The sequence below is a fragment of the Halichoeres trimaculatus genome, unplaced genomic scaffold (assembly GCF_033239565.1).
Source record: "Halichoeres trimaculatus isolate MK-OKI-2021-1 unplaced genomic scaffold, fHalTri1.1 fHalTri1_scaffold_10, whole genome shotgun sequence".
Lineage (NCBI taxonomy): Eukaryota > Metazoa > Chordata > Actinopteri > Labriformes > Labridae > Halichoeres > Halichoeres trimaculatus.
In genome coordinates, this window is record NW_027437187.1 from 34,221,465 (window position 1) to 34,243,364 (window position 21,900).

Here is a 21,900-nt window from a genome sequence, read left to right on the forward strand (position 1 = left end):
GACCAACTACTTCAACTTTAGGCTTAGCTAACCGTTAGCTGCTAACTGCTAAATAACGGTTGGAACGTTCCAGAAACCGCTTAGCGTCGCCATTAATGTGTTCGTAGTGAGAATTGCGGAAATATAGCGTCAGTTAAAGGTCATTCTGATGTTTGAGCTCCCAGTTCACACTGATATTAATTTTTAGCATCGTTATTATGATAATATTCAATGTAGCTGTCCTGGCATACAGTGAACACAAACCAAAAAGAAGCTTCACACAACAATGTATGACTGCTGCACAGCCTTTATTTACACGTGAAAAAAAAACTATAAGAAAAGTCAAATACAAAAATGTAAAACAAAACTGGGGAAGAAATATTGTTCCACTAATTTCACCACAAAGCACACAATGAAGAAGTTCACTCATCCCTGTTCACACTGGTCTTTGTTTACACACCTGTATGGGCACCCTAAAAAGTCCTAATGAAACACATTTTATTTTCTGTAGAAAATCAGTTTAGATCCCAAGGAAACAACTGAAATTTAAGTTCAGTGTGTAAAAGAAAAATCCCACTTTGCTGATATATTTTTTTCTGTATTTTGAACTTGTGTTTTTGAAGAGTAAACCTACAGAAAAGTTTTTGTTACATGCATAAAATGAGGTGAAAGAAAAAAGAACTCCAAGCTGTGCCTATTCTAACTAAACAACTGTCAAAAGAAAAAAATAACTTAAAGGTAGTCAAATGAAGCACATTCAGTGACTTTAAAATTTAAAAAAGTCTAACAATCAAGTTTAATTTTGCTAGGGCCACATCTTGGTGTGATGTTTGTGACACCCCGCATTTTCTCCTTCATCTGTAAAGATCATGGCTGAGTTCACTCAGCAGAAACGTTGCTTTCTGTCTTTACAGCATCCACTAGAAAACTGAGCTCATTGCACAGCGTCTCGTGACGGTAGGCCATACGGATGTGTGCCACATTTGTCCGTCTTATGTCGTTGCCCTCAGGCCCACCCTGGAGGTAGTTGGAACCAATGAAGTGTTTCTTCTCCTGTGGGGAAAAGGGGCAAATATGGTTTTATTATAAGTTTTATAAAGCGTTTCTCTCTAAAACTGTCAAAGCAAAAAGTTTGGAGTTTACCTGATGTGAGAGCCCGCTCTGCAGCACACTGTTCCTGGCTATCTCACACAAATCGCATGTGCTCAGCTTCCAGAGCTGGGCTGCAATGGCATACTCCTCCATCAAGGCTTCCTGAAAAGTAAACAATAACAAAATACATGTTTAGTGCACTATTTTAACTTTGATTATTCATTAACTGACAGAAAAATAGCTCTTTTTAGGTCTGCTTTTATTCTCCAGGCTCCAGCCTCCAGGCTCCAGCCTCACAGATTGGAGATTAGCTGCTTGTAACTCAGGCTTTAGTGTTTCCTGACTGGATTTTTGAGACGTTGCAAAAATAAACTGTGGGAAAGTCCTGGCTCTCTTGCACCATCTAGTGTCTCTAATCTCAAATGAAACTAATGTAAATTCTTCTTTTGTTACCCACCTTTGTGTAGTGGAACTGCATGGGGTCGTCAGTGGACAGGGACACACACAGGCCCTTCTGGAGGAACTCCCGTAGAGGGTTTTTGGAGTATTGCAGAAACAGGCTGTTGTTGCTCAGCGGGGACATAGCAATCGGGACCTGAGCGAGGTAGTACAGATACTGCAGCACTGGACTCTGGAGAGGAGGTGAAGTTGAAAACACTTGATTAATAAAGTCACGTTGCCAAGTAGTTTTAGAGGATCCTGAAACGGTCAAAAGCCTTTTTAGATCAGCTCCTTTGCCTTTTTTACACACAGTTGATCTTTATGTTTCTGGCAGTTGCTGTGTAACGACACCTGTTAGCACTTGATGCTACTTGCATTAAGAAGAGCTTAATCCTTTGTATGAAAGCAGGACTGCACCTTCTTGAGGTTGAGTCCATGGGAGATGTTGTCAGCTGTTAGGAAGGCAGACACCAGATGAGTGATGGAGCCGGCCTCGCCGCAGTGTGGGCGAAACTGGAATGTGTTCAGACCTCGCTCCCTGGGGACAGACAAATAATCATCATCTCTGAGTGTTAGATGTTTTAGAAGATGCAGGACAACTTTTTGGCAGCTGTGGCTAAGTGGTATAGTTGTTGTTTCTCAACTGGGAGGTTGAGGGTTTGATCCCAGCTCCAGCAATCACATACCAAAGTGTCCTTGAGCAAGACCCTGAACCCCAAATTGCTCCCACTGTTGGCCAGTTGTGGTATGAATGGTTTGGATAAAACTTTGATACCACCTTTTTTCAGGCCAATACCAGTACGAGTAGTCCCTCTAGAGTACTCATGGATACCGAGTACCGATACCACTAGTGCTTGATCCATAAAATTTCAATTAACAGTGACAGACTGTTTTGAACTAAGACAGCACAGTCACTCTGCCATTAAGTCTGAAATAGAACACTAACAACTCTCTCTGAATTTACAAATTTTTTTAACAAAATTGCAAAATAAAACTAACAACTGTCAGTGTTTCTGTGCCTCCGTCACAGGCGCCACCAATGGCAGCCGTTGTGCAGCCAGAGTCTGCGCAGTAAAGACAGTGAGGGATTCTGGGAGATCCCGAGTGGAGCTGGGTGACAAAAAAAATATTTTATTATTTTCTTTTGAGAGTCTAATCTCTTCTTGGCTTTCCTCCCGACATATTTTACAATCCTCAATAAATAAATATACAAGAACAGCAGCTGTAAATCATTGTCAAATGTAACGTAAAACTTGTCCTTAACCTCTTATAACTAATGAAAAAAGATGACTTGAATACAAGGCAGCCAAATGATATCTTTAAATAACCACAACAATTGGACGTGGGAAACATTTCCATGAGGCGCATTAACTTTTGAAAAGTTTGAACACAGCCCATCTGGATTGACCAAAGAACTGGATTTTTTTTTACCTATACTGCAGCCAGCCACCAGGGGGAGCAGTTTTTGTGTTGCCCTCACAATGACGAAAGGTTTTTTTTTACAGTCTTTGGACCTGACACACATTGCCTTGGTGTTTAACAGCAGCAATTAGCAGCAACTACGAGCAAGGAGGACTTACTTGACATAAGATTTTTTTGCTGGTACTTTTTCATAACTACCAACAATACGGATACCACTACGCACACATCCCTAAAGAGAAGTGTAAGGCATTTTCAGAGGTCACAGAGACTAGGAAAGCACTTTAAGTACTGATCCATGTATAAGTAAATTATATATTTTAATCACTGCTTTTGTCTCTGTCTAATTTTTTTTTCTTTTACTAGCAGGAGCTTTGCAGCAGCTTTCCCTCTAAAGACCAGACACTAAGGCCTGACCCTCAGTTACTCTCACAGTAAGTTTAGGATCCCACACCACCAATGTGATTCTCAGAATCTTAAAATAATTCTGGTATCTTTGCACTCATCGTTTCTTTGTCCTTGGCAGACACCCTCACACCTGTGGTTCTTAGTACCCGCCCAACTCCACAGGACTTACTTGCGTAAGTTGTTGAGCACCATGATGTTGGCATACATGTAGAACAGGTAGTAGGTGTAGGGAGGGTTCTGATCTGATGTCCAGCTCTCTGGCTTTGGGCTCTTGTAGGAGAACATGTGGTCGCTGTGTTTGGACTCATCGTCCACGCTGTCAAATCCTGTTACCTACAAGATAACACCGGTCCATTTGCAAAATGATTATTACACAAACATGTTTCCTCCTTCTGTTGCCAAAGACTGCTAATACGCAACACTTCATGTTGTAATTCACTAAAAACCTGTTCCTTTAGCCACAGGCTCCATCTGTAACTGAATACTTACGTATTTCAGGAAGACATGAGTTGTTTTGTGCTTTTGTGGGTCAACTGTTGCTTCAAATAAGGGGAGGAAAATGTTCTCCAGCATCTTGGCAAAGTTTGGCACTATTTTCTTTGACCTGAAGATGTCACTGTAAAGATGACAGAATTTAAATTATCTCTTCTTCCTGGATCACAGACTATTTCTGGGGCTGTCAGGTAAATGTGACTCACATTAAGACATTTTTGAATAAAAGTAAGACACAAACACTAGCTTAGATATTTCAAAACGTATGTTAAACCATAAAAACAAGTATAACTTCTGTCGTAGCAACTACAGTGAAGAGTCCCAGGACTTTGAAACAGTCCAAGTCCTGGTTATTGTCAGGAGACCTCTATTTGTCTCTCTGCTGTCACACAGTTTAGTTTGGCTGTCACTGAGCACTTACTAGATCCTTGGGACTTGGATCATCCATCTCATGTTGGGAGAGTGGACCTTGTGCTGGATGAACCACGTCGCGAGGCCCTCCCACTCACTCGCAGAGCGGCCATAGATCGACAGACGGGGCTCAGCATGCTGATACTTGCTCTCCTCCAGCTCCGTGGCCACTTCCTGAAAAAGACGTGAAAGCCAGGGGCGCTATTAAAAGGGGGCCAGAGGGGGCCACGACCACCCTGATACTAGTCTTTCAAGTTTAATGCTGCACCAATAATCCCATCACGATCATAATTTGAGAATGTGCTATTATGTAATCCCACAGAAGACTCAACATGTGTCTATGTGTGTGTGTTTACAAAGACATCAACCTCCCGTACGCTCGTTAGTTCCTCTGAATCCCTGTTTGTGTGCGGCTGATTACTACACTAACAGTAAACTAATACATCGACTAATATAATTGGTCCGTATCAGCAGCATAAAGAGTTTAATGTAAAAAAATATTCCTCCAATATCCTGTTTTCTATCGGCACTTTAACCTTTTTGTTTCACAGGATTAACAGGCTACAGCTTTAACAAAAAGAAAAGTAAAAATGATATTAATAATATTATAAATTAATTAATATTTTTTATTAATAATATTGACAGTTCCCTGTACAAATTTTAATATCATCGTCTCATTGTGTATATTATTTTGTATATACTTTATTTTTCACTTTGCATGCAAACCCTTTTGTTTTTTTATATTCTTAATATTATTTTATTTTTTTTATCATTAAACTTTTTTTATTTTATTTTTATTTTTAAGACATACATGTATCATTTACTTTTGTGTATATACTTTGTAAACATCTTGTCATTATCGTCAGAACATAAAAAAAAGCAAAAAACAAAAAATAATTAAAAAAAATAAAAAATAAAAAATAGACAAGTAAAATTATAAATTATAACAATGACAACAATTATAATAAACTTAAAATTAAACCTAAACCTAAAATTAAATAATAAACTAAGTGAATGATATAATAATAATAACAATAATAGTAACAAAAAATAAATAAATAAAAAATAGATACATATATAAAAATAATTGAACATAAAATAACTAAAAATCTGAGAAATTATAATAACTAGAAAATAGCTGCAATTACAGTAATGATACAAAGGCTTGTTGTCTCATATGCACCTTCCTTTATCTGTGATTTCTCTTGCAAACAATATCTCATTGCAAGGTGGTAACAGCAATGACAAGAGTAATAGCATCACAATATTTCAAATTAAATATAGATTACTTTCTACATTTTTTTTTTTTTTATTATTATTATTATTTTTTAACTATTTGCACCAGCAGACCAGGACAAATTCCTTGTAATGTAAAAACTACTTGGCAATAAATCTGACTCTAATTCTGATTCATGATAAAAACCAAAGCACACTCAAATAAAGCATTTATACAAAAGAAAAACAAATATTCAACTAAAAAGTGCTGCAGTGCACTGAAAATACTTCTGTTCAGACTTTTGTTTGTTGTACTTTAAAACTGAAAATGTATAAAATCAACACTTGTTTGTTACTAACTGAGAAGAACATTTTTTTCTACCAATAATTTACGTTCCTTGCCCAAAATAATCACAACCCCTCAATTTGCTAAGTGCAAAAAAGTGCATCACTGTTCAAATAAAAACTGTGTCTTTTTTTTGGAGATCTAGCCTGTTTCTAGAACAATGAAGCGCCCAAAACATCATGCACATCAGACAATAAGTTACAGTCATAGTGAAATAAGAAACCAGAATCTATCAGCAGGTGATTGTCACATTCCCATGGATTTACAGGACAATAGTTTTGTTGCGTTTCAGCCTTGCATTTACATGGAAATGGTGTTCTAGCCGTCCTAAATTGCAAACTTCTGAAAACGACCTCCAGAGTGGGATTTTTCTGAAACATTGCCCACACTGTTGCTGTGTAAACAGTAATCCGGCTTTTTCAGTGGAAACGCTGACGTCACACTCCACCTGCGCTTCACGCATACAACAGGACAACAGTACCATTGTTACGATCATCGGAAACTACCGTGTTGCTCTTGTGCTGCTCAATCTGCTCAATCTGCAGACTGTCTTTAACAAAATGAGCAGCTGTTGCTCCACTTCTGCTCTTAGTATTCACCAATACACCAGATGATTGGCTCAACTCTACTTCAGTGGAGATCTACCAAAAGCAGCTTCTGGACAAGACAGTTATAGCGCCACCTACAGGCCTGGCATGCTTACTACATCGTTTTCAGTCCCTCGGCTTTTCTGTGTAAACACAATTTTTTTTCACTGTGTTTTCAGATGAAATGTCGTTGTGTAAACAGTGCCTTAGACTCATTGATAAACCGCAACAGCATGAAAGAATTCCTGAAATCCAGCTCTGACTTATGGTTTTGGTGAGCCATCCTCAGATTTTCACAGCCCCATCTAGCCATGCTTATAAAAAAATTCTGGTGGCTCTGCTGCTGAAAGCCCCAGGAAGTTAAAGACGCTTCTCAGTAAAGCAGAAGTGACTGATAGTGATCGATCAGTGGAGAGATAACAGAGCATTCTGCCACATCTGAAGAGCTAAAAGCGGGGCTGTCAAAACTTTTAGTCTATTGTTTTATTTATTTCATTTATAACACCTCTTAATTAGGTGTAATCCACTGATCCACAAGTTATTTCCTGATCTTTCTTGCTCGTATCAGAGCATCTTAAAGGCCTTTCAGTGCTTTATACTCCACCTTAACAAGTCGTGCAAAGTATTCTCCTTTGATGTAGTTGTCAGTTTTCAAGTAAATCTCTCGCAGTTCGCTGGCTCCCACAGGGTTGTATTTGGAGTTAAACTTGTCAAACCGATGAAATGTTTGTCTCCCCTGAAAGAGAAATTCGTGAGAGGTTGTGAATCTGATGTACTGATGAGCAAGTGCTCATTCCAGCAAAGTGACTATATTGATTATTTTCAGATTACACATTAGGAGGACTTTGCATGAAACATAGAAAATGGTTGCATAACACCACATGAATTGCATGAACGCCCATAATTGCATCCTTGTGTCGGTGAGGACAGGTTAGTGAATTGAGCCGTAGCTGTTTGAAAAATGAAGAATTAACTCCTGGCAGGGGTGAGGGAGAAATGAAACAATGTAGACCTGATGTAGGTATTAACACTCTGGCAGAAAAGGATGGAGGAGTTGATTTCATCATGAGTTTGTTCTTACAGCGTGCACATCCAGAGAGTCCACGGTGAGGTCGTAAGGGTCCATGTGCAGGTTGCTGAAGACCTCGTTTAGTGTGATCTTCTGACTGCCTCTCTCCAAGACCACGCGGTCTGCTTCTGTCTGGTAAGTGGTTTTTATGAATTTGAGCAGATGCTTCTGGTTCATGCAGGCTGCAGCATGTATGTGTGTGTCCACCTGTGTTTGACATGAAGCAAACGGTGACAATGTGCATGAATTTACAGAAAAGGTTACACAACATCTATAAACCCAGGCATCAAAACCCATAAAACCCATAAAAAGCCTGAGGCAGTGCTGGACGCATGTATTCAGTTATGTAACACTTTCTCCTCTGATAAGAACTGTTTGCATACTGGATGAAAAAATAATACTCAACCTTCCTGACGTTGTAGAAGTCTCTGTGTGGAACGCATTTCAGCTCTTTCAGCTCGGCCATTTCATTCAGCATCTCATGGAGGTAGAATTTAGAGGCCAAGAAGTTCAGCCGTCTGTGACAGTAGGTTTTACTACAAAGAAGCACAACATGGGATCAACAAATCATTGGAGACATACTCAGAAATGGTGAAAGTGTTTGTGCACTCACGTTGGGCCGTCTGCGATCATTGCGAGGACATGGCTCAGGTCAATGGCAAAGGTCTCCAGGTCAGGGTAAGGCAGGCTGTGAGGCTGCTGTTGTTTCAGGGCCTCAGCGTCATCGTAAACATGAACGATGCCATCTTTCATCTGCAGCTCGTAGTTCAGGTTCTCTGGGATGCCCTCCATTGAGTAAGGGTCCTCTCCCTCATGAGGGCAAGGCAAGATGTCTGTGTGATGGGAGTAAATGAAAAGAAAGTACAACCATAAACCATCTTGTGAAGTGTCAAAGCTGCAGTTCATCAAGTGTCCACTTGAGGCTGGCTGCAGAAAGACCAGAAACCACAAACACTCCAAAGCCAAAAATAAAAAGACTTTTACATCAACATCATATCAACAACATATTTACAGCCTGGTTCAAAAAACAGCTTGGATCTGAGTATCTCGTTTCTCTATCACAACCATAGACTGTATATAGCAGGGGTGGCTAACCTGCGGCTCGTGAGCCACATGCATGGACGCGAGAAGTGGGGTGCTGAGGGTGCTGCAGCACCCCCTGGAGGTGGAGGAAGGGAAAAACTATATTTAGATTTTTTTTTTTTACCGCATTTTTTTCACACACATATTAAAACAAAAAATAGTGTATTCAACTTTGGGGAATAAAATATATGTTGAAAAAAAGTGTTTGTTCTTTGAGTCACCTTGCAACTGGGTCACGTCACATCTGGTTTACAACGGATGTTGATTTACAGGTACGAGAGGCAGAGGAGAGCGATAATGGTGCAATTAGAATTAGTGATTTTTTCAAACAAAAAAACCCTCTCTCCTTCCAGAGACGTCACGTTGTGTCTTGTCCGGTTGTGCCTTGTCCGGTTGTGCCTTTGTGGTCAAGATGAGTAGAAGAGACTGAGAGACTGTCAGCCTGGACTGTGGTGCAATACTATTTTGTTTAATTGGTTTGAAATAAACCCCAATTTGTTGGCACACAGCGTCTGGTTATTTAGCTGTCTGCAGGCTCAACAAGAACCCGTAGAAAACCGAAAAAAAGACCAGATTTTTTGCACGCGCGCATGCGTTAGTATCCCCTAGTACAGCCCCCCCTAGTATAAATGACTTCCCTGGCCACATGTGGCTCTTTGCCTTTTGGTGTGCTGCTCCAAGTAGTGGTGTGAGTAGTGGTGTGCTGATCAATCTAAAATATTATACTGATGCCAATGACATCAGTATTGATCAATGTTTGGGTGTACAGATTGATACTTAAGTTTCAGTTTCTCTTCTCTAATACAAATTTAAACACACAAACACAGTAAATCTCGTTTTGAATAATGGAAATGTATTGATTTTCATTTTATGTCATTGCGTTAATGTGTGAGGACGTGTGTTTGTAAAACCTCGTGTGTGATGTGGTTCTTTGTAGTACCACGGTCATTTTTGTGGCTCTTGGTCTCTGACTGGTTGGCCACCCCAGGTATATAGAGTGGACGGCGTGGCTCTGCCTTTTACCATTTTACAGTTTTTAAGCCAAAATACCCCTGTCACAGTCGCAGCCATTGAAGCAGTTTTTTTTTTTTTTAAATCTAATCACTTCTTGACTCTACCTCCCGACATATTTTACAATCCCCCCCAAAAATACACGACAGCTGTCAATCATTGTTAAACATGACGTAGAACCTCGTTTTTAGCCTCGTATAACTAATGAAAACAAAACGTTTCAGAAATAAAAGGACTTGAATACAAGGCAGCCAAATAATATCTTCAAACCACCACAACAATCTGACATGAGAAACATTTCTACTAGGTGTATTAATTTTTTAAAGTTTGACCACAGCCCATCTGGAATGACTGGGGAGATGGATTTTTTTAAACTTTGCTGCAGCCAGTCACTAGGGGGAGCAGTTTTTGTCTCTGACTCATGTGATGTGCATTTTATGGGGAAATATGACTCTTTATATTGTCTAAAGACATGATCATCATCATATAAGTGTTTCACATGGTCTAGTGGTAAAAAAGCAAACTAAAAATCTTAAATAGAATCGGCACCCCAAAAATTGTAATAGAGTTAAATCTCGAGAATAGCACATCGTCCCAGCCCTGTAATTTTTTCTAGCTCAGTGGTTTAGAACATGTTAAGATCACAAGTTTGTACAATCCGAGGCTCATGTGCCTCTCCGAGTCAGCGTTTCCAACATGGCCCTCACCGACAATTTGCTTCATTACTCTGCATAAGAAACAGATGGGTGACATCACAGAGACTACGTCCATTAAATAAAGTCTATGGTTTGTACATGAGGACTTTGATCCTAAGATGTTCTCATCTGTTTGGAGCTGGTTTGGTTTTGCAGAGTCAGATGAAAGCTTATCTTTCAGAGATGGAGTTCTGTCAGTAATCCTACCTGGCAAGACCTCATCCTCCTCATTCCATGTCTCATTTTTGGCACTGCGGAGAAACTGGGCAATGGTCCTTGGGAAGCGATGGTAGGCCAACCTAGAATATTTCTCCCTGATGAACAGGGCCCCGAGGAGACTTTGGGCTGCCTGCTCGTAATCCTCAACTGTAATCTGGACAAGGAATGAGAGATTATTTTTTAATGTCCTTTACAAAAATATTATATCTCCAAATTATTTTATTCTTCAAGTGTTATCCCCTGTGTGTTGTCTGATTATGTATGAAGTTATGATCACATTGCCAACTTACATGGTTTCTACTTTTGGTCACAGAAGTTGATGCACTTCACTATAGTTAGTTTGTATTAATATTTAATGGGCAGAATTTTTTTTTAAATTAACACTTAACATCGTCCGATAATGGCAGTAGAAAAAGTCAATCATTAATTTTGTATGATATTCAACAAAAAAAGGCACAAATTTAGAGGAAGAAGTGACTGTTAACAGTGTAGCTGCTCAAAATACTCTTGTTTTCAGCATCGCGTCATTTGACGTAACAAAAGGGACTCGAATTTTACTCCGCTTTGAGCTACTGTGAATAACAGGTTGTCATGAGTGAGATCGGGCCTTTTGGGTCATGTTTATTGTGTTTCTTCCAAAGCTTTATTTAATTTGACCGTTCATTAAGATAATTCCAGATGTGTTTGGATGAATGGATGGATGCAGAAATATTAGCTTAACAGGACATCGAGTTCACTGTTTCGGACTCGGTGAGTTAGCTTTCGTGCTCGGTTTCGACAAGACGAGACTTTATTTCTGCATCGGTCTGAAAAAAAAAACAGTTGTCCGTGGTGCCCATTTCGTTTCCCGACGGAAACGTGAGCTGAGCAGCGTAGCTAAGTCTTGGTTTTCTGACTCTAGATCAGTGGATAGACCTCTGATAGACCTCTCTGTCTTTCTCTCTATGGGCTTTATCATGACGGCTCTAAGCTCTTACACATACGACTTATTTTTGAAGTCAGTGTATCTGATTTCGAACTTTAAATATGTTGACATGAACACAGCGTTAGGCTACATATCACAAGCTAACAGCGCTCACACCTGCTCCTCCCTCCTCTGGTTCTCCTCACACCACAACTTCACTGCTCTCCTACGGCCGTTATTCCTCCTAATTCTGCCCTGTTCCTGCTCTCCATCTTTCCAAACAGGCTCATCATTATAACCCAGAGGGCCATCATATGGATAGAGTACAGATTGTCTTCCTTTTTATTGACAGGAGTGACAGTCTGATCCATGTTAATTAATGTTAAACGGAGGCAGAAGCAGCAGGACTCCCGTGACATCACCTTCAAATGCCGGTTTTTAATGCAGAAGTACAAAAACTTGTACTAAAACTTCTCCAGGAGACCCTGTGGTTTATTGATTTGGGAATTTCTTTCAGATTATTGTTCGTAAGTTGTTTTCCTATAATTTTCTCAACAGTTGTCTGTAACCTGCAATGTGCCCTTTAAGATAGTAACCTTTATTAAGCGCAGCGATATGTGGGAAATGACAGTTTTCCTGTTCATATTTTGCAGTTGAGTGGTGTTAATGTTGTTTACCCCTGCACAGTAATCTCCACTGATGGTTACTCTTTGGAAGTCAGGAAGTCCCTCAGGTAGAAAAGGGTCTTTTGTAGTTTGGGAGAGCCCTGGAGACAACACCGACATTGACCACTCTCCAGGAGCAGGCATCTGCAAGGAAATCGACTGCGACCGCTTCAACATGAAACTCTTCTTCCTTGTGACATAAAAAAGAGAAAAGCATTACTCTCCTGAAAAACCACAACTTTCCATTCTTCCTCACTCTTACTTAACCTACTTCTTGGCCGACTCCTGAGACTGCTGCTCTGCCAGCTCCTTCTTTAGCTCCCTCTCTCGGTCTTCATGCAGTCCGATGGGACAGTCCTCGGGCACGGTGAACAGCGCCAAAGCATCCTTGTTGTCCTCCTCTTTCAAGGCTGAGGCGTACACCTTCTCTGCCATCAGACGCACCTTCTCGTCCACGTCGTTCATGGACATTCTCGGGAAAAGCCGCGGCATTTCTGTGGAAGTTGAGAAAGATTTGAGTTGTAGCGTTAGTCTGACTCTCTGACCCGACTTTCTGTATTTTATCTCACAAATGATCGTTAATATTTCAACGCTGAAAGAAGAAACAACATCACGTTAGTGGTGGCACTTAAGTAAACACTGGGCCTCCATGAATAAATTTTCCAAGAGGTGGCAGGGGCTACGAGACGAATTTGTTTTCAACACCTCATCATAACTTTCACCAGTAAACATGTCTTGTCTTGGATTTCAGTCCGGCTACGTGCTCCACTGAGGCCGGTTACAGTAAACACAGTGAAACCCAGTCTGTCTCTGATATCTGTGAGTGGCAGTGTAAACTGTGAGACCCTAGGGGCCTGAGGGTCACTCTTCCTGGAATTACAAAGTGGACTGGGAGTGGTATGCGACATAGAAAGATCTTACTCCCATGGTCTGCGATTTGCCCACTGGTGCGACCTTGATTGGGTCTTTCTGGATTCCTCAAATAGCCCCTCATTTGCCGTCATGAGAAAGGCTGTGATTGTTTTCTTTCTATTTTGATGATCCCAGTTCTCAGCATAACAGCATTTTCCATAAATGGCTGTAAAATGTGCTGCCCATAGATCTGCGATAATATGTACCATGCTTCCCTTTTTCTGCCTTTTTTCCCCACAAAGCTTTCCACGTCCTGCACGTAAACACAACACGAGCTCAACCAGAAGGAATTTGTTTGTGATGTAGTCCACTAAAGGTCAGCACAGCCATGTGATTGTGTTTTAAATAGCTTCAACTTCTTCTTTAATCCCTTTAGTGTGAAACAGCCACAAGTTCGAGCCAACATCCCGTCACTGGTGGAGATGTTCAGCTATTCTGATCACTATGTCATCACTGTTGCTAATAATATAAATGCTGCAGCCTGTGCAGCTTGTGCAGGTTATGAGGCCACTTCCAGCATCAGTTCCTGTGCAGGAATTTGAATCAACAAGCTCGACACAAGACGTACAGTGCCGGTGGATCGGATAGCGACTGTCACCACCGCAGATTCGCCTTCATGAGTTGTTTACATGCAACTGAATCCGTCGGAGGGGTTTGAACTGTCTTGGCGCCTTCACAGATTGCAACATCAGCTTGTGGCAGAATGTTGTCCGTCACTTAGCGAGCACATTCTGGAGCCTGTTGTTCCTTAACAGCTGAGCCGCCTGTAGCGTGACCTTGACCTACATCCCCCAGCTGCAGAAACGTGACCCACATGTTGGAGTCTGGGTATGTTTGGGAGGTCTTTCAATGAACAACAGGCAGTAAAAGTTGAATTACCACACCGAAGGTCTTTAATATTACTTATTAGCATATCAAAAAATGTGGCTTCCAATAAAATGCATCAGAAATTTAGGATTCAAAAGTATATTTCTCCATCTTATTTCACCGGTAAACTCTTCTAAAAGTCAGAGAGCATATGGATATTAAACGGTAATCATCACACCACACCTTAGTGTCACCACACAGCTCCATTCTAAGCAGAGGAAGCTCTGTTCATCTCTTACCTTCTGATGTGGTTTTGGCCATGTCTGGCTCTTTCAGTCTTTGCCTGTTGAGTCAAGTATTTCAGCTTTCATGTGTTTACTTCTGCTTCTTCTAGACCCTCTAGCTTTTAGCTTGTGGCTCCCCTTTTGTCATGTGTTTGCCACTTGCAGTCGTGTCTCGGGGAGCACTTTAAAGTGTCGCTGAAACCTCTTGACACTGTCAAGACCTTCTTTCTTGTATTCAGGATGTGTCTCTTCAGGGTTGTCACTCTGACTGCCCCACTCAGGCTGGGCTCAGCTGTTTATGTGCTGCCTGTGCCTGTATGTATACTGCAGCTGGTCGTCGTTGCTGTCTTGAGTGTCCCTCTCCATCTCTATTTTAGGGTTATGAAAGCGTCATGGCAACAGTGGCTGCTAATCCAAGCTGGTATGTCACAACTGACTGCTAACATGAGAGAGGCTGTCTGTGAGACGGGACCATGAGGCAGGAATAAAACTGTGTGGCTCAGATTGCATTGATACCCTGGGAGCTGAACCAGAAAAAGAAATCTTTGTTTTTACCAGGTAACAGAGATAAGTTTAGCCCTATTGTTCACCTAACGTAAAGAATCCTGACAATTTTCCTCAGTTATACTGTTATATACAGGATGGCAGCCTTGTTCGGCTCCTTATCTATTCAGTGTTAGTTGAAAATCAACAAAATGCTTAAAGGGATAGTTCGGATTTTTTGATATGAACCTGTATGGCATCCTCATCTTACCCCTGTCAGCGTCCTGTGACCCGAGATCTGGTGCGGTTTTGGTCCAGACGAAAGTAGTCCGGCAACATAACTGGGGTCACGAAAATAAAGCGTTTTTCCTCTCAAAACAATTTGTGTTCAAAAGAGTGATAAATTTGCATCACAAAACTGCAAACCGGAAAAAAGTCAGACTCCGTTATCGATTGGCACTACTTTCTGCTGTGTATCATTGCGCTGCGCGGTGCATCCTGCTGCCCGGCCCGCGTTGTCACCGTCATTACAACTTAAAAAAGTTAACGATAACATGTCTGACTACGACACTGATGAAGATGACATTCCATTCAGCACAGAGCCAAGGGGATTTATTTATGAACCTGAATATACTGATGCTGAAATTCGTCAGATGGAGTTGGAACGGGTAGGGAGAGACGATCACAGTCATGTCACTCCTGGAGCCACAGCTCAGAGGTGGAGTGCTACTGCTTTTTTCACGTACTGCTTTTTTTTTTCCTGTTTTCAGATTACTTTTTTCCTGTTTTTCGGAGTAATTTTGTCCTGAAGTATCGAGCTACTTCAAAATCCCATGAGAACCTCCAACCTGCAGACGACTCCCATGGATGTGTGGTGGCTCCTGTGTCCCGCACGGATCAGAGATCCTGTTCGGCACATATATGCCTTATCCTTAACTTTCTACTGGTCCGTACCGGGTCAATAAAGGTAAGGTATTAGCCACACACAGGGTATGATACCCTTGTTATGTTTTCGACTTTATCCTTTTATTTTATATAAGCCTATTGTTCAAAGTAATACTTAAGGAATAGACGAAGATGTGGCATTAAAAAAATACATTGCTTCTACATTGGAAAGCCGGTAGAAAGTTGAGGATAAGGCATATATGTGCCGAACAGGATCTCTGATCCGAGGGGGACACAGGAGCCACCACACATCCATGGGAGTCGTCTGCAGGTTGGAGGTTCTCTTCAGGAAAAAAAATTACTCTGAAAAACAGAAATAATTATAACAAAAGTCAAACCAATAAAAAAAAATATTAATCAGAAAAACAAAATTAATTACCACAAAAAAATACTCATAAAAACAGAAATAATTTTAACAAAAAACAAACCAATATAATAATTATAACAAAAAACAAACCAATAAAAAAATATTTATCAGAAAAACAAAATTAATTTCCACGTTTTACTTCTTTCCGCTCCTTTTTGAAAATGTAAAAGATGTTAGATCAGTGATTCAACAATTTGTTTTCGTTTACATCTTACATCGTTGGCAAAATTGCAAAGTTTCTATGCTCCAACTTCTGTTTGACAAATTTTTCCTTGCTTATTATTTTTTATTACGTTTTTCAAAATACACAATTTTAATCAATTTCATTAATTTAATCAAAAGATGAAATTTAAATCTCTTTTTGGCATAATTTCATTGTGTAAAATTCTAAGAAAAAATGAATTTTGGAATGGAAGGCTGTGACGTAAAAAATGTGGAGAAGCTGAAGGGGTATGTCACTTTTTAAAACCTTAAACTAGAAACACAAAGCAGCTTTGAAATCCAAAGGGTTTCAGCCTTTAGTCTGTAGTTTGTGACTGTTTCACGCAGCGATCAAGTTTCATCCCAGGAGATTTGCCTTTAAACTGCTTTGTGTTTCATACCTTTTGAATCTGAGGTGGGGTAGTGTTACACAAAGTTTTGGGCTACAGGTAATTCCTGCAGATTTATCTCTGATGCAGCTTACTTCACACAGCTTTGATACACACCTTGCCGGCACCATTAGACCACTTTCTCATAAACATCTCTTTGTTTTTATTACTATAATTAGCAAGTGGAACAGCTTTATGTGTACGCTTCAGTATTACAGCACAGTAATTGTGTCGTTAAGTTTACGATTACACGTCTTAAAACTGTCAGCAAATGCACATTGAGCTGTAAAATAGGTGTTTTGATTCATTAAAAAATGTTTATTTAGCTAAGGTGTGCATCCTGTTGGAACAATACTGAATGGTCAGCTCACCTTTTCCAAAGCAGGGTGTAGACTGCTGCTTAAACAGAGGTGTGTCCCTTCTCTTCATTTTGGCGTGTGTTGACCTGAGAGAGAAAAAATCTGAAGTTAGTAACGGACTCATCGTCGCTTCAGTGGTGGATTAAAAGAGAATCAGATTCTACTTCTAGTCCAACCAGTTTCAGCTCTTCAAACAGTGAAGCTGATGAGCAATTGGCTCCAAAAGATTTCATAAGACTTCATGTGATGAGAGAAAAGCACAGCGGTGCACGATTCTTGCAACGTGTCTTGGCTTTTGTTCGTCATTTCTGTTCTTAAAGTCTACTAACAATCCTTAAACTCTGCTGCGATCTGTTAGGACGCATTTCATCCTCTTATTCAGGTCAGGTTTGGCTGGTGGTGAGATTGCGAGACAAACCAGATCAAGAGGAAAAACAGTCTTAAGCAGGAGCAGATTGTGGCCAAGTGTTGTTAAAATATCAGATTTGTTCCGTGCAGGTGGAGAGTGAAGAGAGACGCCGGGTGTTGCAGTTGCATTGAGTTGCCAAGATGCTCACTTGACTGACATGAATCTGAGGTGCTTCACAGGGCTTGACTACACAACATGTGTTTGTGATTTTGAACCTGCTGGAGGATCAGTGAAGGGGATTCAAGAGATCAGGCCTCCTCACAGGAAACACAAACACATATGTAGGCACACAGAAAGACATGAGTCTCTTTTAAAGGGGACATATCATGCTTGTTTCTCCTTTTCACTATGCCAGACTAGGATGCCTGTAAAGCATTTCTGCCCTCAGAACAAGTCATTTAGTTCCTTCATTGCCCCACAATAGTGTTCTCAATATCCTCATTTTAGGCCATTCTGAAGATCTCGTTGAAATGCCCCGTTTTGAGAATGACCTCCAGTAACCTCACAACGTCACAGCCCTTTGTGCTCTGATTGGTCAGTTCTATCAGAGGGGTGGAGGGGGTAGAGCCAGGGGGCGGTTTTTGCAGCATGGCAGTATTTACAAAATCGCCATATTGAATGGGGCAGACCGAGCGAGTTTGCTGTTTGCCAAAACTTCACCATAAGGCATTGATAGCACTAATAAAATGGCAGAGTGTAGGATACGTCCTTTTGTATTGGACCCCGAGTCAGACCGGGACGGTTCTGCAGCTCAGGGGGAAGAAAATCCACCTGGACACAGATCATCTTAGGACGCTTCAGTGTGGTGAGTCAAATCTGTACTGTAACATGTATAGTTTATACATGGAAATATAGGCAGACTTCACCAATAAACTATTTCTGTAACAGGGCTCCATCCTGCTCCTTCACTTTTCTCTGTCTGTTTTATCCATCATGCTGAAAGTGTAGTCTAAAGATCGCCTCTACCGTCAGTTCCTCACTATGTTATTACCGCAGCATTATTGTGGTCCAGGTTCACAGTGCATGTCAGAACAAGCATGCAAATATCATAGTCTCACAAGTATTACGACGTCTGCTAAAACTCATGTGTTTTAACTGCTAATTCACCATGTAAAGCCGAGCTGCTCAGCAGAGCAGAGTCCCTTCATCTAGCACTCAGTCAAGTCAGCCAGAGCTGGTAGGGAGCTGTATTTATACTCGGCTCATGGTGGGTGTAACCCTCGGTGGCGGTTGTGTGACTAACTGACATCACAGAGGAGGAGCTGCTTTATTAGATTACTCCAATAAAAAGAAAGGATCCTCGTGTCGTCACGAAGGTCGAGATCTATTTTCAGAGGCATCAAATCTCGTTCTAGGATATCAGAAAAATACAATATCTCATTTTTTGAAAATTCAGGGGGTGAAAGGTCTTGTTTTCAAATTTATTGTATTATATGTAAGTATTAAATCAGGGATCAGCATGATATGTCCCCTTCAAAATAAACAGCAGATAGGTACATATTCATCATTCAAGTAACCAAATGGTCTGCTTTACTCCTTTTTTTGTAGACTGTGGTCACACATTTTAATATTAAGATTATATGTTAAGGCTTATTGTCTATTTCTTTGAGTGCGTTTTGTAAAATCAGTCCTATCAGGTGTCTCTAGATACCAGTTGATAAGTGTTTTTCTGTAAGGATAGGGATCGAAATATTCCAATCCGTTGATATCGTTAGCATTTGTGCTTAACGATTCCCTTGTCGTTTCTCTACTCTACGCCGGTGCTGCGGGACCTTACGTCGTCTGACGCAGCTAACTTAGCTTAGCAGTTAGCTAACATTTCCCAAGAAAACTCAGATCCGGGATTTTCTGCCTGAAGTTTAACAGAAGAACTGAACTCACAGAGAAACGAAAATTACTCTGTCACACCAGATTCCCATTCAACACATTCAACATGGTATAAATCTCCCTATTTACTAAAACGATATAAACAAAACAGCGCTAGCTTGATGCTAGCGTATATGGGAAATTACATTGATATGCTAGCGGTTAGCATACATCGTTCTAACTTCGGCTTCAGAATTTAATTTCAACTTTCATCACAGATACATATCACACTTACTCTGTGTAAAAATTACTCCAAAAACTCCAAATGTCAAAATACTCACAGGTAAATGAAAGAGAAGTTCAGTGCAGGGTCATGGCTGGCTTCATAATTATGGCAAGGTTCCAAACAACTTAGAACAACACTAACCACTTCCAGATCTAGTGATCAATCAATTGCTTATAAACTTAATTTAATGTTGTTGACCCCTAAAACCTGTAAAGCTCCTTTTTTTATCAGAGAAAATTCACAGAAGAAACTAATAATGAAATCAATAAAGAATAGATAAAGGAAAAGGATAGATAAGCAGAATTGATGAGTGCATAGAGATTGATAAAATCTTATCAGTACCCATCCCTAGTTTTCTGCAGTGTTAGTGCTGTGTAAACATCAGCAAACTGCTTCTGACCAAGGAACAGAATAGAAAAAATAAAAATAAAATTAAATTAAATTAAATCAAAAAAATAATAATAAAAAAAATAAATAAAAAAAATCATTTTTTAAATAAAAGAATAAATAGATAAATAAAAAACAAAACTAAAATAATAATTATCATAATAAAAATAAATAAATAAATAATACATAAAAATTAAATTTAAAAAATTAAATGAATAAAATAAAAATAAAAAAATAAAACAAAAATAAAAATAAAATAAACATAAAAATAAAATAAAATAATTAAAAAATACATTTAAAAGAAATAAAAAATAATAATGATAATTAAAAAAAAGTAATATGTTCTCTCCATTAAGGGGTTATATGTAGGAAATATGTCAGGGTCAGGATGCTTTTATCGCAGGATCAGGATCTGGATTTTATCAGGAATGTTTTCAGACTACGTTTTTTTCCCAACTCATGTTTTCACATCCTGATAAATCCATTCATTTGAAGTTGTTACCTGAGTTTTGAGTTTCTGCAGAATGTACAGAGCTTTAGCTTTACACAAGTAAACTATGCACAGTCCAGATGTGGTTTAGTGAGAGCTTGCTGGATAGACTGTGGTTTGGTTTGTGCTTAAACAGGAAATGATTGTCAGAAAGATTATACCACTATAAGTTTTTTTTTTATTATTATTATTTTAAATAAGGGGTAGAATGGGGAAACCAAGGTTGGTAGCTCTGTGAGAAAGTTTCATGAAACTCTCTGCTGGTTTTGGAATTTCCTGTTTTGTTTTTCTCTGAAGCATGTACAAACATTTAAACACTGCAAAGTTGAGTCACACTGCTCTTTTGTATGTCAAAAGTCTCTGCACGTTTGGCATTCAAATTTTACTATGCAGCTTTACAACCCTCAGGGTGAAGGTACTTGAAGCTAACTAATCAGTCCTTTCAAACTCATAGCTTTCAGCACAGAACACGATGGCATCAGTACCACCAGACTTTCCCTAAAAGGCATGTCTAGTCTTGGGACACTTTCTGAAGAAATACCTGCAGAACAAGTTCTGGCCTGATTGCATTCCTGTATTTTTGCAGACTGCAGGGCGTTAGAGACATTTAAACTACAACCACATTTACAACTTGTTACCATCTACAACTGAACTTCATGTTATTATCTAAGCTGAACTAAAAGTGCTACTATTTTTGGCCAGGGAGATAAGCGACGATGCAGTTGCAAAGAGTTCCTCTTGCTGTTATCTGGTGAACCGAGCGTGACAGTGCATGCTGCAGTCTGTGCACAAAAAGAACATTAGGAGTGCAGATAAAATAACATCTGTGCTCTTTAGTGTGTAAACAGTTACAGTTAGTTTTATCTGTGCTTTAATGCAAATCAGTTGTTCTATTTTGCATCGATGGTCTGTGGGGTCATCAGTCTGCCACTTTGGTCTTTACTTCAATACTCAGCTATTAGATACACTTATTCTCTCTCTATGCATACTATAAAATCCACTTGTTTCTTACTTATTTCCATTTATATACTTGAAAATAGACATATAAAACACATTTTAATCAAAAATAAAGAAATTTCAATCTTTAATATCCTGATAAACAGTCTGCGTCATTCATTCTTAAAGTTGCGTGCTCACCACTCATTCACCAAATAAAGTATAACAAACAAACACAAACAAAAAAGTGCTGAGACTTGGACACTTTATAAAACACAATTAAGATATGCCAGTCCCAAGATATCAAAGCAAGCTAGAAAAACATGCCAGACTAGTAAAAAGGAGAAGATGTGACCAACAGTGAAAAGGTCCAACCAGGAGGAGACTTAAAGAATGAGATGGACTGTAGTGTACTCACCGTTTGCAGACTCCTGCACTGTTCTGTCCCTTCTGAGACTGTAGAGACCCTTATTAGGCTTTACAGGAAAGACCAGTCCTCCCAAAGAATGCAGCATACAGAGGCACTCCTCATTTGCCTCTTCACTGCCAGCCTGACCGAATGTAAACGCTGTAGTGTTGAAAAAAAGATAAAGGAAACGTCCACAGTGCTCAAGAGAGAATGAGGAAGTGATCTGCATCAGTTCATTAGCGGGAGCGCAGGAGGAAACACACAGTCACTTTGTCAAGAGGATGCAAACTATTTTTAGATCACACCCTCACCTGCCCCCTCCTCGACCTGATGGCGCAGAAATCAAACATAAAGACCTGTGTCAGATTAGCATTTTATTTCAGACTTTTATGTA

General features: G+C 39.8%; 1 protein-coding gene and 1 long non-coding RNA gene across 3 annotated transcripts in view; one reads left to right on the forward strand and one right to left on the reverse strand.

Moving 5' to 3' along the window:
• Positions 1 to 313: 313 nt before the first annotated feature.
• Positions 314 to 21,734, reverse strand: ampd3b (adenosine monophosphate deaminase 3b). 2 transcript variants are annotated; one of them, XM_074677505.1, is made up of 16 exons: positions 21,516 to 21,734; positions 16,796 to 16,869; positions 12,308 to 12,530; positions 12,049 to 12,226; positions 10,456 to 10,621; positions 8,073 to 8,292; positions 7,866 to 7,995; positions 7,472 to 7,666; positions 6,995 to 7,126; positions 4,253 to 4,416; positions 3,829 to 3,955; positions 3,509 to 3,672; positions 1,930 to 2,050; positions 1,529 to 1,702; positions 1,123 to 1,233; positions 314 to 1,032 (listed from the first exon to the last, which is right to left on the reverse strand). In XM_074677505.1, the coding sequence occupies exons 2-16, from the start codon at positions 16,851 to 16,853 to the stop codon at positions 859 to 861; spliced, it is 2,337 nt and encodes a 778-aa protein (XP_074533606.1). In that variant the 5' UTR covers positions 16,854 to 16,869; positions 21,516 to 21,734; the 3' UTR covers positions 314 to 858. The 2 variants fall into 2 exon arrangements, with proteins under 2 accessions (XP_074533606.1, XP_074533607.1); XM_074677506.1 differs by lacking the exons at positions 16,796 to 16,869; positions 21,516 to 21,734 and adding an exon at positions 14,055 to 14,275.
• The window catches only part of LOC141796412 (uncharacterized), a 63,772-nt gene continuing 45,169 nt past the window's right edge, over positions 3,298 to 21,900 (forward strand). Inside the window, exons 1-3 of the long non-coding RNA XR_012598889.1 lie at positions 3,298 to 3,365; positions 3,458 to 3,512; positions 7,474 to 7,594. This is a non-coding gene — a long non-coding RNA (uncharacterized LOC141796412). The remainder of the gene's footprint in view (positions 3,366 to 3,457; positions 3,513 to 7,473; positions 7,595 to 21,900) is intronic.